Genomic DNA, 14,601 nt, shown 5'->3' with positions numbered 1-14,601 from the left:
CTCAAGATGTTCCAAAATACTGCTTGCTTTGCAGGAAGTGTCACTGAACTATATCCCTCGTGTATCTCCTTGATTCTAGTAAGAAAGCAGAAAGCCAGTGAAATCTGCTTTCCCGTGTTGCATAAATGAAAGCTCTGTGTCAATGCAGATGTAGTAACGTTCCAACAGCTTTTATGTCAGCATTTAGCTGATACTCCTGAGATTGGGTTGGCTTTGGTTACAGCAGTAAATATTTTTATATTAACATTGAAACTGATCGTGAAAAAATAAAATAAAAATCTGTTTTAAATCCATGTGACCCAAGTCAAATGGATCCTTCCCTCACAAACAGCACATAAATTCTGCAGAATATCTGTAGTAAGTACATTTATTTATGCCTGCTGAAATATGTGTGTCGTTGTATTTAGATGAGCAGTTCAACATCTGTCTTTGTGTCTACGTGTAGACTTGTCGACAAGTTCGTGGAATAATACTGATTTATCATAACGACTGATCGTAACTTGCTCTCTGAGATGTGTCTGCCAGGACAGCCCTAACCTGAAGAGCCTGAAGTAACTCCTTGAAGCACCTGTAGCTAGAGCAGTGTTCTGAATGATTGCAATTTAAATTTGTAGAAATAATTGGAGAGAGGGTAGGATGTTCGTCCAAGCAGTGGGACAAGAGGCAGTGGGCAGAAACTGAGGCGCAGGAAGTTCCACCTGAGCATGAGGAAGAACTTCTTTACTGTGCAGTGACCGTGCACTGGAATAGATTTCCCTGGGAGGCTGTGGAGTCTCCCTCACTGGAGAGACTCAAGAACCACCTGGACCCAATTCTGTGCCATGGTCTCTAGGATGACCCTGCTTGAGCAGGGAGATTGGACCAGATGACCCACTGTGGTCCTTTCCAACCTAACCTGTTCTGCGATTTTGTGACTTATTTTATTTATGTTACAAAACCCATGGATTTTTAACAGCTAAGATATAAAAGACAAATACAAAAATAACCAGTAGCCTCTCCTCAAGAAACTGTAGCCCACAAGTTTACTATAAATCTTTAAGAAATATGGAAAACTTTTTAGGCTTCCTTTTCAAAATACTTATGAATATTGTAAGAAAAATTGATTTTAAACTCTGTTTCTGTTGAAACAGTCTAGCATGATCAGACTGCTCCTGCATCAAGATCATGCTACGAAAATGCAAGTTTCAAATGAAAATTTAAGTTTTCATAATCCATTAATGACTAACTACATTTTTATGAGTTTATAAAGTTATATTTTAAGACAGCAATAAAACAAACTCCTTTTCTAATAAATAAAATCCTTGTCATGGCAGTTTGTGCTGACAGTTCATTTCAGAAACGAACACAGAAAGATGCCTGAGAACAGTTGATGTCACACTGAAGTGATTCAGTCTTTGGCTATGGCAGGGAGAACAGTTATCCATTTCAGCCAGGAAGTCAGAGAAGAAAGAGTAACAGCACATACTTCAGAGATGACCAAACGTCCTGCTGTTCCGCTTTCCTGCTTAAAAATGGAACAAACTATGGAGACTATGGACAGGGATAAAAGTTTCAAGTTGGACTAGAAGTAATCAAGCAGAAAGCTAACACTTCCTGGATCACTGATTTTATTGTTTTTCTGTCTAGATCCTTGGTGAAGAGTTGGACAGCTGCAATATAAAGCTGTTGGAATTAGATGCATCAGTCCAGGACTTTGCAGAGCAGAACGTACCCCTGGCTAAGCAGCTGGCTAACAGGATAGGGAAACTCACTGCACTGCACCAGCAGACCATACGGCAGGCTGAGTACAGAGCAGCCAAGCTCAGCCAGGTATGATCTTCATTCCTTTCTGCTGTTTCCTCTCAGAAGCAGAAGGAGCATGCAAACATCTCATTTATTTTCCTGTAGTAATGCCAGAAGGGACATTCCTTGACACATCTGCCTATTATTAGTCAGGGCTTGCATCACATTCCAAAGAGACACAGTCAGGTCAAATCAGAGGGTGAAATAATTCTGTGATGCTGCTTTAACACCCTCTTGCATGAGTCACCTGCTGGTTAGTTCCTTTGGTGCCCTAAAAAGATTATAGATCTCAAAAACAGTAGCATGCCAGATCTTATTGTGCTTTTCAGGGTCTCTGTTTTGTCACTGTTGCCTATATTTGCAGCATTAAAAAAAAAAAAAAGTTAAAATTATTTTGTTCTAGTCTTAATCCATAGAGGGTGAATATAACTTAGAGATTCAATAGAAAAGCTTATATACAATGGCCCTGATAATGCATAATATTTATGCAACATTTTGGCATTCATAAAGATGCATCCCTTGTGGTTCAAAGTCCCTGAAACTCTTTCTCCTTTTTCTTTCCCCTAATTGTTCTTATTCCAAAAAAACTCTTGCTAAAAGAAAATAATTGGATTTTCTATGGTTCTGCCATCAATACCCTGATAATTTATGAGTTCTCTTTTCTACACACATAAGGATGCTTCTGTAGGGCTTGAAAAAGAAAACTTTGAGATATTCTCTTCAATTTCCCCGAAAAAAATTTTAAGAAGAGATAGAAAATTATTATCAAAGAATTCAGTCAAAGGTACTTGGTAAAGGGATCTAATGTTAGGATATTTTTGTTCAGCACTAAGAAATCCACTTATCATGAAAAAGGATCGGTATTGAAAACTGCTTGCAAATACAGTTTGGTCATCTGGGATTTGATCCATCTTTTATTAAGAGGAAATTCATGAACATCAGTGAAATTATTCCTGCTGAAAATTGGAACTTATGAGTACTTTGCTAAATAGAAATCGGATTAATCAGAAAGCAGAACTTTTGTCCTGTATTTTGAAATAGTGTAGCATTTCATTTTTTGGAAATATGGCAGACTGAGTGGACAAAGCAGACTGTTAAAAAAAAAGGTGATTTGGAGGATGTAATAGAAGGAATGGAAAGAGACATATCAAAATAAGAAATTGAGCCATAAACTGAAAGAGGAGGTATTTTGGAACTTACGTGAGAGGCTAAAATATGCACAGGGAGTGTACCCTCTAGGGATATATTTGAGCATCAATGGACTCTCCCAGTGTGACCTACATTCTTACAGTGCCTTTTTTCCCCAAAAAAACTGGTAACAGACCTATTTTAACTCCATAAATACATAAGAAATCATATAAAACAGTGAAGAAAAGTTGTTAAAATGATCCCCAGGTTAAAACAGTGAAGGAAATAAAATTAGTTTTTTCATCCTCTTAAGAACTGTACAAAATTACATCTTAGGCTTAAGTAAATTTTTCTTTTATCCAGGCTGCTTCACACTTGGAAGAATACAATGAGATGCTGGAGTTCATATTGAAATGGATTGAGAAAGCAAATATCCTAGTGCATGGTAGTATAACATGGAATTCTTCCTCTCAGCTTCGTGATCAGTTTAAAGCCTACCAGGTGATTATGTGAGCTATGAAATTTAAAAGGCAGTGTATGTAAGAAGTTATTTTTGAAGTAATGGAGATCTACTTCCTCCTAAAGTGCTAAAGATTTCTTTAACTGTTCCTCCAAGCCTTAAAAATGATTAATTGGTTTTGGACAATTGTTTTGAAGACTGAAATAAAAATACATTGTGGAATAAAAACATGTGAATCAAAGTTCATCTCCATGTTTATTCAAGTAGATTGGTTTCACAGAGGCTTTTGGCTGAATAATGTGTCTGTACACTGTGATTCTGTCACACCAAGCACCTTATTGCAGCTCATACTCTAAAGCTTTAGTTAATCCAAGACGATTTTCAGTTTGGGGTTTTTTTCTTTCTCCATTATGCTAAATTGGAAGAGCCTTTGTTCTCAGCTAATGAGTTCTATACCAAATATTCTCAAACTGATACCTAATGGAAGAGTTTCTTCCAATTGCTTTGTGAACGTTTCACATCAGAGTCATTTGCTGTCCCTGTAATTGTGCAATTTGTGTGTGTGTCTGTGTGGAATGTGTGTGTGCGATCAGTGGGACATTTTTATAAAGTTCAAGCTTGCCTGGTGTTACATGACTGTGTGAAAGAAATCCAAGTATCATAAGATAATCATGTATCAATAATACCAAAATAAGACTACATCAATTATGGTTTTTATATATACATTACTTAATTGTCAGTTGCGTTGTCGTATGTTAGTGCAGCGTAGTATGTCACACTTTGTGTTCTGAATAGGAACCTCCAGGCAATTTATCCTGAGGAAAGCTGGAGATAGAATTTCTGGTTTGGTTTTGCTATGGCTTTTTCCCTACTTCAAAATCTGATGATACAGGCTTAACCAATGCCATCCCACACAATACTTCGGCAGCGATTTTTTTTTAGGCAGCATTAACAACTCCTGCCGTGCTATAACGCTGCACCCAAGTGCTTTCTGCTACTTTCTATTAAGTGCATCAGGCTTCCAGAACAGATCTTCTCCATAGATTGCATATATTATATTTTTACACACAAGTGTGTATAGGAAAACACTAAAATTAATGTATTGGTAAGTACAGCTGCTGAAGCTTCATGACTTAATCTTTTGTTTCTATAAGTCTCTATAAGCTGAAGCACTTCAGCATACATTCAGAACTAAGGATATTGCCTAAGCCTTACAGGAAATCAGAGGAACTTAATCTTAGGCTTATAAATGGGTACACATTGAAGAGTTTGCAGAACAGAAATATCCTTAAAAGATACATGTCATTGAGTCTCAAACCTGACATTCAGTTTGCTTATATCTCCATCTAGAGCATTCTTGATGAGTCTGGAGAGATTCACGGTGATCTTGAGGCCATGAGCGAGAGGATTGATTACCTGGCAAGTGTGTACTGTACTGAAGGAATGTCACAGCAAGTGCTGGAACTGGGGCGGCGGACAGAGGAATTACAGCAGGTTATCAAAGTGCAGCTCCCAAACCTCCAAGATGCTGCCAAGGTAAATGAAAGCAGTTTTTCTAAGTCTAGCTGGCAACTAGGGTGGTGTATGCATCGTATTACTGAGATTATTAGCAGTGAAGATAATCTGTGGTCTATACAGGGCATGACTGTGTTGTCTAAAGTCGGGTGTCTTGCGCTGTTCGAGATACTGCCTTCAGGTGCTGATTCAGATGGGCACAAGATTTCTGCAGGTCCTGTTTTCAGTGCCTTTTCTGGATGGATATGTTTAGGATAATGGTGTGTCTCAAATAGCACTGAGCCCCTATGTTTAGATACTTGAAAAGTGCATTTGTTGACACTTACATTCTGCTATTTCCTTTATTCTTCTCTTAAATGATATCTAAATGCTGTTATTTATTAATTTAGATCAGTACTGGACCAGACCAGAATTCCATAGTGTAAGGCCTACCTCTACAAAGGAGTGCAATGAAAAGAATGAACATGCTTTTTCAGTTTTATAAAGTATATGCTGTGTTTGAGATTGAAGTACTTAAAAAAATAACTCTGCCTTTGCAATCCCTTTTTCTAGACTGTCATATGACTGGTATTTTTATCTAATATTTTAAACATTTAAAATTAACTGTCAAAACTATGAATTGTTTTTTTGCACCATATGTAAGGGGGATGTAACTGCAAAATCCAGACAGATATATTTATAGTGATTTCTTTTTTTCTTATTATTCATCCCTGAATCAAATGTGTTACGTTACAGGATATGAAGAAATTTGAAATCGAGCTGAGAGCCCTACAGGCTGCTTTGGAGCAAGCCCAAGCCATGCTGACCTCTCCAGAGCTTGGGCATTTGAGCTTGAAAGAGCAACTTTCTCACAGACAGGTAAAAGACCAGGACCTCAATGTTAGCATTTGAATAGTGTGATCTTACACAAAGGATAGTGAGTGTTGATGAGACTGATTGTTGTGTTTCTTAGGTGGGTCACTCTTTCAGATTGTAGCCGAAAATTACTGCCAAGGAAATAATGGATGGAACAAGAAGAATCATTCCCTCAGAGGGAATGGTTGAAGTATAATTCTTTATGATGCAATTCTGACAAGTGTGCGTCCAATCCCTTTAATCCATATTAATAATTGTAATGAAGCCCAGTTCTTATCTAGTGCTTTTGGTCAAGAGGTTCTTAAAGTACTTCAAAAGGAGGTCTAGATTGTTACCATCCTTTTGCAGATAGAGATGCAATGATATAGTTTGTTGCTAGCTTCTCCAATAGTAATCTGGAACACTAGGACACAATTCAGGTTTCCTTAAGCCCAGTTACATTTTTGCATGCTTAGTTGAATTATCTTCATAAGATATTGTGTCTTTCTCTATTGCATTTGATCTGCTATGGAGATTTGTCAGTTTGTTAGTCTGGTCTCAGTTTCTTAACAGGAAAAATAAGGTAAGTTATTGCTTTCTGAGTTTCTTAAGACATGTTTCTTTCTGCAAGCTAATATGGAGATTTAACTGTCTCAGTCTGCCAGTGAAAACTGGATTCAGCAGGTTCACTGTAGGATTAAAATGTGCAGAAAAACATACAGAAGAAAGGTAAATTTGCACAGCTTTTCCTTTTCATTAAAATATGCAGTCTTTATTCCGGGGACTTGAGAACAGATTTCAGAATGTGGCCTTAAAGAGTGTAAGTGAAACACATCACCCACCATAAGAATAAAGGAACCTGGAGTTTACACTGGGTTTTATGTGTATTCTTTGTCCTGGCTCTAGCAGATCTCACAGTATGAGTTTCTTTTGTACAGAAAGGGGCTGCAGCCCCTCTCCACCTGTTTCACCAGAGCAGAGGGGGGATCTTGGAAAGTGCCTGGCTGGCACACAGCCCCCAGGGTGCTTCTGGGTGCTGATTGCACAATAAAAACACCCTTTGCCAGCAGTATGGGGCCTGGCAGAGGAGAGGCCCCACCTGTGCTGTCTGAGGAATATGTCATTATACCGAAACCCTGGTTAGATTATCCACCCTATGTCATGAAACTGCAGAAATAAAAAACAAACCACAATCCTCTCATCAGCATGCACTTCAGACCACTTAGCTATCCTTCTGAATGTGGTATAGGGGAAGGGAGATAACCAGTTTGCCTCACTGTCCAGCTGTTTTATATCTATGGAATCTAAAGTCTTTTTCTAATGTGCTAAGGCCCTTTTTATAAACTTTGCCTTTTCCTTTTTTATTTTTTTGTTTTTTCTTTTCCTATCTGTACATACGTTAGAACTCCTCCTTTGTAGATAAAAAGAATGGTAATCAAATCTATTCTCCAATCATTGCACTTAGACCCTTCTCATGCATATGAACAGACAGCTTGAATGGACATTGTGTATGGAATAGGCGCTATTAACAAAGGCATCCAGCTTGTGATTATTCAAAGAAAAAGGATTCCGTGTAGCTGTGCTCCTTTCTGTTTGATTGTCTTTTGAATTTTAAGCAACATTTTCAGCCATGGTTTGTGTTTTCAAAGGAAGGTTGTGAATACAATGGGATTCATTTGCTGTTTTGGAAATGTGCTTCTGTGTCCCAGCAGTGAGTTCCACTCAGATTTTAACACTGAGATACGTGTATAGATAAGTTACTCTTGTGCTGCTTTGATTTGTGGATTTTGTAAACCTATTTTTTCAAATCTGTTAATAGAAATATTTTATTACTTAGACACTTAGAAATAGGTACTACTATGCTTTTTCATTAATTATTTTTATACGTAATATATGGGCTTTTTGCGTAAGTAATCTTTAAAAGAATTCTCATTTCACCATGAGCAATTCCAGAGAAAGTGTGTCTAATTACATTCAATTTGAAAAATAGGTAACAAAATTTTTCCTTTACTGCTTGAGCATACCATTATTTGTCTTTAGCTGCATGAAGTACTCTGATGGTTCTGAAAAACTGGCTTATTATGGCACTGACTTTGTTTCTAGCATCTGTTGTGTGAAATGGAGTCACTGAAGCCAAAAGTTCAGGCAGTACAAGACTGCCAGAGTGCCCTGAGGATTCCTGAGGAGGTGGTCACCAGCCTGCCCATGTGCCACAGTGCCCTGCGGCTCCAGGAGGAGGCCAGCCGCCTGCAGCACACTGCCATTCAGCAGTGCAACATCATGCAGGCAAGTGCAACTCCAGCCATGAATTACTCAGAGGAACTTGAACAGTGACATCCAAACTGTGATGAAAACGTAGAACTTCCTGTCTCTGTGCATTCCTCTGTTCCATAGTATCATTAGGAATTTCCCCACTAAGTCTCAGTTATTCCTGATTTTCATATTCATGACCGTGTTAATTGTTGATTTACCCATCAAACTCTCACCTCTCCCTGATATTGCTATGATTTTTGTAATGCTGTTAGGATTAACTAGACAACTAATACACAATTGTATGCGGGTTAATTTTATAAGATATATGATCAGTTAATAAAATTAGTATAATATTACAACGTCAGCTGCTTCTGAAGATTGCATAAAAACTATTGAGTTAATTAAATAACTTTCTAGTATAAAAATAATTATTTTTATTTTCTTTATTTATAATTTATATATATATTTGTTTCCTGATTTTGGAATCATTCAGCATCTAGTAAATTTGTATTTTCAAGTTTTGCTAAATACGAGTAAACTAGATTCTCTTTGATAGTTTGCATTTATAATTAAACATGTAAAAGGTATTTCCAAAGAAGAGAATAAGCTTTTCTTCTCTGCTACTTAGTGATAGGAATATACATAGCATATTCCATAGGCTAGGGTGCAACTACAAAGTTTCAAGTTAGATAACAGAAGAGACTTTTGATGATAAGGATAATTAATGGTACCTAAATACAAGAAAGGTTACAGTGTCACACTGAAAATTTTAAAAATGGGTTAGACAAACTGCTCATGCATCTATAATAGAAAGAACTGATACTACACTGGTAGGATAATTATCTGAATCAATCTTCATAATCCTCTCCCAGCTGAATTTTCTGTAAAATCTAAGCTTTTCTTATAGTCATAAATGAACACCTAAAGTGAAAAAGCAAATGAAAATGCTTTATAGTAAAACCATGAGACTAATCAAGGCTATCTTCTTGTCGGTATGTTTGGTTCAGGCACTTGTTGAATCAGAAATTATAGCACCTTACATTGGAAATCTAAAATACCAGGTTATGTGGACTGTGGTTTTGGGAAGTACTTAAATAAACGAAACCTTTCAAATCATTGCAGTTCACAATATTTATGAATAGACCTTTTCCTGACTATACTCCTGCTTTGCTTATCAAGATGTGAGTGTCAGATGTAAATTTTTTCCACTGCAGTAGGGAGATCTGTCATGCTTAGACTAAGTAAAAACTAATTTTCATGTAGACACTCAATCTTTTTTTCTCTTCTCTAGGAAGCTGTGGTTCAATACGAGCAATATGAGCAAGAAATGAAACATTTGCAGCAGATGATAGAGAGTGCCCATCGCGAGATCCAAGACAAGCCAATAGCAACCAGCAACATCCAGGAACTCCAGGTCCAGATTTCACGTAATGAGGTATGAGAGCCAAAATGCATCAAAACTTTGGGCTCGGTCGCAGCTCACTGACCCAAACAACTTTTCATAAGCAACAGTCATAAGTTAGCTGAGTTGCTTTTCAGACTTCCTCAAGGCTAGTTGAGCAGATAGCCAATACCAGATAGGAAACTCCTGCTATTGGTACAATGCGGAGAATTCATTTGTTCATTCCGTTAGGTGTATCCTAACCTTCGGACAGCATTATGATAAACAAAAGCATTGCATAATTAAGGGACAGTTAACATTAGAACTTGAGTGAGGAGTGTCCCAGAAGTCAAAGTTCAGCAGTTTGTCAGATAATCACAACTAGTTTGGTGATCCATATGTACGTATGTATATCCTAAAGTACTTGTACATATGCGCATGTATATCCTCAAGTACTTGCTCATTTTCATCCCAGTGACATTCTGTAAAGAATACCAAGAGACTTGAGTCAAAGGAAATCCATACTAGATTTGGAGGAAAACTGCTCCATTCACTCCAAAGGTTTCTTTAAAGTCTTTGTTGGGAAGATTTTTGTGCTCTGGAGTTGCGGGTCCTGCCCACAAACTCATGGATCATAAGTCAGGATAGTCTCTGTGCAGCCTTCTTGCTGTGCTGTCTTGAGAGCTCTTCCTGAGCCCCTTTCCCCTCCACCTGTCTGTTGTGTAATTCTTGGGATAGAAAATCTCTTTGTGTCACTTTTGGCACCAGATGGCACCATTTCTTTATCTTTGAATTAAAGCCATCCCTCCTGTTGTGTAATATAACCTAATGTTACATGTGTTTCTCATTTTTTCTATCCAGTTGTTACAGGAGTTGCTTAGTATAAATTCAAGAGCAGTTTGCATAAACAAATACTTCTGGTTTTTTAGTATTGAATTGATAATGCTACTATTCTCTATTCAAATGTTCTGGAACAGCAGACGCAGGGGAGTGACTTCAGCGATTCAGGGTAATATTGCTGGAGGAAGGAATGGTGCTGCAGGCAGGAAGGAATTAAAAATGGGGCAGCTTGAAGCTTCATGTGCATTTGAGCAAGTTTAGTAGCTAGGAGTGGTCCTAAACATCTGCAGGAAGATAGCAGCTTTATGCTTTATGCTAATGCCCATGTTGGCATCAGGCAGAATGGACAGACTTCATACTTGCAAGCTTTCCACATTTAGGTGTAAGGGGTTTTGAAAGACTGAGATAAGCATATTTTTGGCTCATGTTTTCTCTGCTAAATACCTGTGAAATAGCATAACATGAAGTGGATATTCTGAACTGTATATTACTAGACTACTTCAAAAGTCAAGTCTGTCAAGATGTTTGTTATGTGTGTTACTAATTTAAGAAAGTATCAGTTACCACATTCCCTGTTTAAGTCTGTATGTAAAAACTTGAAGGGACATTTGCGGTAGCTATATTTAGAATTAAAATAAGAGGAAGGAAGAAAGTAGAAGGAAGTTACGTCTTGATTTTTAGGAAGCTTGTATTAATATGCTTGTATGCAAGTACATGTCTACTGACCCATGTTTCTTTAGCGTTTCAGTAAGAATATGGGCAAGTATCTCCATACTTGTTAATTATTTTAATGGATAATACAGTACCTCATGGGACATTGCTTTTATAAGATGCTTTATTATTTTTAGTTTTCTTTTGCAATCACATTTTTTGCTTACTCTTCCTTGTTTTCAGTTAAAAGAGGTATTTTAGATACTTAGTGCATTGGACATTAATACCACAAATGTCATTGCACTTCAGTAATGTGATGGAATAAAGTGAGTATACTGAATGACAGTAATTTTCTACTGAGGTTCAGATATGTCATTCATTGAGCATTAGTGAATGACTGGTATTTGCCAAAGAGCAAATAACTGTTCGAGCTGATAGACACTAAATTTGTGGCTTGATTTGATTCCAGCTTGGTTTTTGACTATTCTGCTTGATGTTTTATAATCAAGACTTTTCTTAGTCTCCAAGGAAAGCTTTGGAGCACCAAGAGAGGTCCTTTTGTTGCTGACATGACAGATGGTGACAAGGTGCCATTGAAACTCAAGTAGTGAAGTGTCATCCTCAGTCTTGGAGCTGTTTCAATTCCTAACTTGGTATTTCTTGCAATGAGTGTTCTGCACGGTAATTTTGAAGAATTTTCTTACTGAAAATTTCATACAGCTAAAAAAACTTTTAATTTATCAGCCTGAAGCAGCAGTCTTATTTACTTTTGAAAAGATATTGTAATAATATATTATTATGCCTACTAGATCTGGCAATTCCTGTTGCTATTTTTCCTTGAAAACTTGTGGGTTTTGAAGAAGTAAAAGCAGATATAAAAATGAAGCAGAAATATATACTTGAACAAATAATCACCAATTTAGTAGGCAAGCTTATACAAATGTTTTCAGTTTCTAGATCAAAACTCAAACTTGCCACTGAGCATCTAGGGAGACAGGAGCAGTAGCTTCAGCAGAAACATGAAACACTTCCACCATTTTTTATTTGAAGTTATATTAATTGAAAGCTTTGAAACTGGACACTGAATGGGGTAACAGTGTAGGGAAGGAGAGAAGACATGAATAGTCATAAGGCTACTCTTTTTCATCTTTCTTGTCTAAAAAAATTTAAGGTGTTTGGCCACATAAATAGACCATTTCCTAAGCATAAAACCCCCAATATTTTAAAATACACTCTGCTTTAAGCCAGATTCCCCATCTCTTTCCAAAGAAAGGTTAGTCCTGTGCAGCTCAACTTCCAACTCAGTAGATTTACACAAAACCAAAACAAGATTAAAATACATCTTATCCAAACAGTGACAAAAAGCAATCCAGTCTGCATTTAATCTTATTATGTGACTGATTGTTCCTATCACATTTGAGCCTGTTAGACCCTGTGAGTTATTGTTTAGACAATTCATTCTTTCTGGTGAGAGTTGAATGGGGCATTTTTTGCAGTTGTGGCTACTACATGACCTCATTTCCCTGGCATGCACTATGCAGGGGAGCTTCATCTTCCTCACATAAATGGAAGTAGATAGGGGGCGGGAGCGGGGGGAGAATAGGACGGGAAGAGGGAGAGATGCTCCCCTTTGCTGCAGCGTGAAGCTTACAGGCATGGGCTGAGGTTCAGGCAGGAGGCGAACGTGAGGCGTCCCTCCGTCCCTCCCTCGCTGCGCTCTGCGGAGCCGCGCCCGCGGAGCCTTTGGCAGCCGCCGCTCCGGAGCTGCCGCTCTGCGGTTTCGCAGCGCGGCCGGACGCGCCCGGCTGGGTCCCTGCGCTGGCGACATCCTGCTCGTCAGCAGAGCGGCAGCGCTACCATGGTATTGGCTGCGCTTGGAGGGGCAGCTTCAGTTCGCCGCGGAAGCTGAAATGCCGCCGGTCCTGTGGCCTTTCCCGGCTGCATCAGCATTAGGGGAAAAAAAATGTTTCCTCAGGAGCTGGCTCAGAAGATCAAAGGATACCAGGAGCAAATTGCTTCTTTGAATTCCAAGTGCAAGATGCTGACAATGAAAGCAAAACATGCCACCATGCTGCTGACAGTGACAGAAGTGGAGGGGCTGTCCGAGGGAATGGACGAACTGGATTCCGACCTCCTCCCAGCACACCCCACTCATCCCTCGGTGGTGATGGTAAGCAATCCATTGGTCACTGTACTCATTATCTGAGCTGCTTCCTCTTGCATCATGACAGCACCTCTGTGTAACAAATTGTGACAGCTCACATCTACTTTAGCTTTTGAAATGGCTGTAGTGTAGCAAACCAAACAAGTTGTAGTTTCCCTTTACTGTATTTTGCTTTATATGCATTTTGAAGACTTGTTGATAAAGGATGAAGTTCTTTAATAGACAAATACGTGAAAGTTGTGTTCAGTAATATGTAAATACTGTGCTTTTTTTTTTTTTTTGCAGCTATCAGCATTCAAGAACAAATGCTAAGAAATTGATGAGTTGCAGGAATAAAACCAGAATAAATATTATTTCATTAGATGTTGCAGTGTGTAGACTTTTCACACATTAAAATGTTGGTGTGATAATTGACAGTATGCTGCTGTATTCTCAGATGAGTGTGTTGGAAATGAAAGCTAATTACTGCCACAGGCCTAATGTTTGACTTACTTTGCTTTTGTTTGTTTCATTACAAACATTCTGCTGATGCTACTGGGATTTTTGTCTGAGTGTCAGACTTCAGGATTTATCCCTCTATAACAACACTGGGGAAGGAAGAAGGTTATGTTTGAATAGTGGGTTGTGTGTATTGTATATTTCAAGTCTGTTCCTTGTTGTTCTAACCAGACCTGGATACTGAGACAAATGGTGCAGTATTTTGTAGCTCTCCACAGTATTTCTGTATGCAGCAGTGATTGTATTAGAAGACATTTAGGCAAACCTGAATTTGTTATTACTGAGTTGCTTGCTCTACATTGTCTTTTAAAATCCGTTAGGGTACAGGAGAGCGTTTTTATACTGAAGTATGACAAGTAAATGAGAGTATTTATTCAACAGATTTCTAAACTGGTAAATGTAGGAGCATGAAGCATGACTAATTAATATCATGGTAATTCTGGCCATGTGTTGTTTTGATCTCAGTCTAAGTCAAGCCTCAGCTGAGGTAACTGATGTTCTTCCTGTGCTCTGGGGTTGCTTTTCCTGTGGCAGATGACTGCTGGTCGCTGTCACACGCTGCTCTCCCCTGTCACTGAGGAGTCTGGGGAGGAGGGAACCAACAGTGAGATTTCTTCTCCACCTGCCTGTCGCTCTCCCTCACCTGTGGCTAATACAGATGCTTCTGTTAACCAGGTACCTCTCTCTTGGCATTCATTCAGCTTTTATCTCAGATGTACATGGTTCCATTCCACAGGTGGTTTATTTAATCCTCTGAGATAATATTTAGCTATAGCTCCAAGGAACTGAGGCTTCACCTCTTACCAAACAGAACCTTCAGGTTCTGGTTCAAAATGGATACAGATACTGACTTCTGAGTTGAAATTGTATAAAACTGGTGTTAAGCTATTCATGATTTTTAAGAATAAATTTTAAGTGACAATTGCAACGTCACCAGTGTTTTCTACTTATAACCTAATTTTTATTTTCTCAGTAGTACTCAATGGAATCTTGCATCCTGAGAAAAAAAGCCTTTTTGTACTCCCCACAATGAAACATTGCATTATGCCCGTATCCATCTATCTTACTGTACCATTGCCACTGTGGCACTGAAGT

General features: G+C 38.3%; 1 protein-coding gene across 18 annotated transcripts in view; it reads left to right on the top strand.

Moving 5' to 3' along the window:
- SYNE1 (spectrin repeat containing nuclear envelope protein 1) overlaps positions 1–14,601 on the top strand; it is a 294,381-nt gene that overhangs the window by 184,331 nt on the left and 95,449 nt on the right. For 16 of the 18 annotated variants that reach the window (XM_042016475.1, XM_042016490.1, XM_042016480.1 and 13 more), the window contains 8 exons: positions 1,627–1,809; positions 3,274–3,411; positions 4,721–4,906; positions 5,621–5,743; positions 7,823–8,005; positions 9,264–9,407; positions 12,820–13,014; positions 14,041–14,181. In XM_042016475.1, coding sequence (XP_041872409.1) covers positions 1,627–1,809; positions 3,274–3,411; positions 4,721–4,906; positions 5,621–5,743; positions 7,823–8,005; positions 9,264–9,407; positions 12,820–13,014; positions 14,041–14,181 — 1,293 coding nt within the window. The remainder of the gene's footprint in view (positions 1–1,626; positions 1,810–3,273; positions 3,412–4,720; positions 4,907–5,620; positions 5,744–7,822; positions 8,006–9,263; positions 9,408–12,819; positions 13,015–14,040; positions 14,182–14,601) is intronic. The other 2 variants (XM_042016483.1, XM_042016487.1) reach the window with 2 other exon arrangements.

Source organism: Corvus kubaryi, unplaced genomic scaffold (assembly GCF_017639235.1).
Source record: "Corvus kubaryi isolate FWS band 111438036 unplaced genomic scaffold, C.kubaryi_AGA036_p1.0 split3-73, whole genome shotgun sequence".
Classification (NCBI taxonomy): Eukaryota; Metazoa; Chordata; class Aves; order Passeriformes; family Corvidae; genus Corvus; species Corvus kubaryi.
Note: the sequence above shows the minus strand (reverse complement) of the source record. Positions and strands in the feature narration are given on the sequence as shown.